A 4,197-nucleotide genomic window follows, 5' to 3' on the forward strand; every position below is an offset into this window, starting at 1 on the left:
TAAAATACATGTCTAAAATCTTACTATAATATTGTTCAAACTCTTAAATGAAAAACAGCATCCACATGAAGAACAGAAACAATATATCTTTGTAAATTTGATCACTTATCTTCCAAAAGGAGAGAAATATAAATAACCAGGTCTCTGGAGGATACGGCCTACAGTAAATAAGTAGAAGTAAGAATATGAAATATCGCCTTCAATATGTGCATCATATGTTAAACATCACCTGACGTGATAAAGGTGTCACTTTAGGTGAAAATGATGAATGGATGATGTTTACAGCTGCTGCTGTGAGCAGAGGTGCTGATGCTGCGGTGGGCGTGGTCTTTCTGTTATCGGCTGAGGTTGTGCGCATGCGCTGAGCGGGTGGCAACATCTGTCACATCTTTTGTTAGTTCATATTCAGCAAAGGAGCCCCAGCTAAACGCTACGGAAATACACAGCGGTGAGTATTGTTAGCAATATCAATATGACATGGTGTCACGCTCTGTTGTAATTGACAGTAATAATACGATAGCAGCCCAAAGCAGACAGTACCTAACTATATCTGTTTACAGGTAATGCTGAATTAAGTTAGCTAGCATCAAGCTAACGCGGTAGCCTGCTTCATATCGGTACATCAGCCCAAATAATCTGCATGAAAGGAGTCACTTTAAGTTAAAGTAGTTGTTAACTCCTTGGTGTCAGAATCAGACAACAGTCTGGCTTATTGTGGATAATTACATGTCATTATTTAGTCGATTTGCTCTCCACTCTGGACCGTGTTGCAGCGCCTGCCTCATTGATTCTTGTCATGTTGTGATACGAGCAAGCTAAAGGTGTCAGTGTTGTGTTAAGGCTTGAAATAAATCAAGTTTGCAACTGCAGCTGTTTTGGTGAATAATTTATTGTTTGAGTCGATCAAAAACGCTCAAACATAACTTAATTCTGGCTTCCAGTTGTTAGGATTTGCTGATTTTTCTCACATATGTGATGGTACATATTAAGTATCATGAATAAATTTGGCGTTGCTGCCAGAAAAGAAAAGAAAAAAAGACTTAATTTGGGCTTTAGAAAAGTTTGATGAGAGTTTTTTTTTTTTAATTTGGTTAAAATAGTGTAAAAACTAATCATTAAATCATTAAAGTATTGGTTTAGTTGCAGCTCCAGTTATAATAATAATAATAATGATAATCATAATAATAATAATAATAATAACAGAAAGGACTTATGTAACACTTTTCTGGGTACTCAAAGATGCTTTGCATGAAATGCAAAAAGAAAACAAATACAAATGCAAAATAAAGAATGCAAAATACTTACATGAACAGAACAGATACAAATACAAGAACAGGTTCTGTCAGGTTTTGACTTCTGAAATAAGATTTGTTTTGTGTTTCAGTAGGCTTCCCTCAACATGACGTCACGTGTCGGTCTCAGAGCTGCTGGTGTCAATGGAAGTGACTTCAAACACAGAGAGAGGGTGGTCCCGTCTTACCAAATGAGGCAAGTAACAATGATCTATTTCTGATCGTTACCATTAAACATGCATACTAAGTCAGTGGTGAAAAAGGCCAGGCAGAGGCTGTTTTACCAGAGATGCCTGATGCTTAGGTAATTTTCTTTTTAACAATTACTTACTATTTTTGGGGCATTTTTTTGCTCATCGCCCTCTTCCCACGATTTTGCAAGAATCAAACTGCTTTGCTGGTATCAAAGGCTCAGGAAGAGCTTTTACCCTCAGACCACAAGGATCCTGAATCAAGACCCTGCCTAATCCTAAACTTTGACATTCATGTATTTTTCCCACACAATTTTGAATTTACCAATTGATGGAACTTATAGCTACGTTTCACAAAATTGGATTTTATGATTTTTTTGTGATAAATAAACAAATTAATTGATTGTTTGAATGTTATCTCTGAATCAATCAGGGTTGCAAACACGCTTTGTCTGTCTTTACTCGGTTTTGCAGTGCCTCCCTGAAGTCAGAGGTGCGGAAGTTAAACCTGGTCCACCTTCTCCTCTGGCTGCTGGTGGCGGCACAGGTGACTGTCAGCCACTTTGAACTGGTGTCACATGACACAGTGTCCATGCCGTACCAGTGGGAGTACCCCTACCTGCTCAGCCTGCTCCCTCTGCTCTGCAGCAGCCTGTCACTGCCAAAGAACAATATCAGTTACCTGGTCATATCCATGATCAGCGCAGGGCTCTTCTCTGTGGCACCTCTCATTTATGGAGGGATGGAGATGTTTCCTGTAGCGCAGCAGCTCTACCGCCATGGAAAGGCCTACCGCTTCATTTTCGGCTTCTCTGCAGTGACTGTTATGTACCTCATTATGGTGGTTGCTGTTCAAGTGCATGCCTGGCAGTTATATTACATGAAGAAGCTGTTAGACTCATGGTTTGATGCCACTCAGGAGAAGAAGAAGAAATAATGGAGTGAAGAAACCTGCGACTGGGCAAAACTGTGTTTTTATTTTAATCTATTCAGAAGTTATGACTTTTATTCATGTCTATTTATTCACTTATTATCATGTAGACACCAGTGTTCCCTGAAGTATAAAGGTTAAATAGAATGAGATGTACAATTTATGCAGGAGCCTGGACTTTCTTGTCATATTTATTTATTTATTTATTTATTTAAAGCAGATTATAAGTGTTGAGCTCACAATCAGGAGTGGCGTCAAAGCAACATCCATAAACACGTCTTTAATTATCTTATCCCCTGTTCATCACTGAGTGTAGACTGTAGCTTTTCTCCAAACAGAGAAATAAGTCATTTTAAAGACCTCATTGTCATTTCTAAATTAAGAGGTGCTTGTACTTATGTAAGTACAGGAAGAAGGCATGAACTGTTCGAACATAAACATTTTGCTTCGAATTGTCACCTGTAACATTGTTCCTGACTCATTTTCTGAGGAGCAGCTCCAGACTTTACACACTATGAAGGTTGATGGTAGATTTATTAGTCATTTTAGACAATTTTAAACAAAAATTTAAAAAAAATAAAAAATTTCCTGCTACATCTTTGGAGTTGAAGGATGAGTTGATTAAAATCAGCAGCGACTATGAAAATTTCATTTGGTTCTTTGGGCATGTTGCTGCTGGTGGCATCACTCAGTTCCTGCAGTTCATTTTTTGAACTTGAGTCTTGTGTCCTTATAGCTCCCAACAAGGTCCATCTATCATCAGTTTAAGTTTTAGCGCTCCAGCTTTTGGATTTGGCAGAGAATTTTCAATGTTAACAATAGTTTCGGACCATCTTAGATCATATGAATAACATGTACTGTATGAATTTTGAAAATTGTTTTCCTTTAAGTCTCAGTTCCCTCCAAAAATGCCGATTAAACCCTTTGAAACCTGGAGCAACATCGCTTTTCTTGTGCTGCTTTCAGACACCTTTCACAAATTTGTGTAATTTCTTTTAAAAACATGGGGAAAAATTCAGTGAGCAACTTGGTAAGAAATGTTCCATAAATTACAGAAAATAAGTAAATTTAGAAAAAAAAAAATTTATAGAAAGCTAGTACAACGATGAACATCAATGTTTATAATTGTCATAGTTACATACTCAAAATTATGTTACACAATTATTATCATTTTTTAAGCACTTTTTCCCAAAACCTTTTTTGCTTTTTTTTTTTTTTTTTAACTTTCTTTAGTATTTTTAAATTTGTTTTATTAAACTAATTTTCAGGAATTTATTTTGTATTTACTTTTACTCATTTTTTGCTACTGTCTGGGTCATTTCTTCCTAAGTTACTTATTACCCTTTTCTTATTCCATAAATTATTGTGCAGGTTTCAAAGGGATAAATGTGTATTAGGGGAAAAAAGAAAAAAAAAATAGTGAAAGTTAAAATAAGTGTTTGGAGATGAAAATGATTAGAAATAAAATAGAAACTGATACTGTATCTTGTATAGGAGTTAGCCTTTGCTGCAGATGTGTTGATGCTGTCTTTTCATTGTCTACCTCGCACTCTTTTATTTCTACAAAATTTATTTAACCACTAAAAATAAGAAAGTTGGTGATCAAAATAGCTCTTCTGTTATCAGGTATTTTCATTTGCCATAAGGAAGCCAGTTTAAATGGGTAAAATACGAATTGTAAACCAAATAAAATGCAATGAATGCTCTTCAACTTGTCACATTTGGTGTTTGGCAATGTTTACAACCAGCCGGGTCAGTCACAGCGCACTTTGCTCCAGATGGT

General features: G+C 36.3%; 1 protein-coding gene across 1 annotated transcript; it reads left to right on the forward strand.

Annotated features, from left to right (window-relative positions):
- The first annotated feature begins 353 nt into the window (after nucleotides 1-353).
- jagn1a (jagunal homolog 1a) lies at nucleotides 354-3,350 on the forward strand. The gene is made up of 3 exons (XM_042495132.2): nucleotides 354-448; nucleotides 1,388-1,488; nucleotides 1,958-3,350. Exons 2-3 carry the CDS (start codon nucleotides 1,400-1,402, stop codon nucleotides 2,418-2,420), a joined length of 552 nt encoding a protein of 183 aa, XP_042351066.1. The 5' UTR covers nucleotides 354-448; nucleotides 1,388-1,399; the 3' UTR covers nucleotides 2,421-3,350.
- Nucleotides 3,351-4,197: the final 847 nt, after the last annotated feature.

This window comes from Plectropomus leopardus, chromosome 10 (assembly GCF_026936395.1).
Source record: "Plectropomus leopardus strain MGB_pleo_1.0 chromosome 10, ASM2693639v1, whole genome shotgun sequence".
Taxonomy (NCBI): domain Eukaryota; kingdom Metazoa; phylum Chordata; class Actinopteri; order Perciformes; family Serranidae; genus Plectropomus; species Plectropomus leopardus.

What these genes read in the sequence shown, in the direction of transcription:
- jagn1a (XM_042495132.2), top strand. Translation starts at nt 1,400, where the DNA reads ATGACGTCACGTGTCGGTCTCAGAGCTGCTGGTGTCAATGGAAGTGAC. An exon ending in GTCCCGTCTTACCAAATGAG is followed by an intron (nt 1,489 to 1,957) that starts GCAAGTAACAAT and finishes TCGGTTTTGCAG; the next exon opens with TGCCTCCCTGAAGTCAGAGG.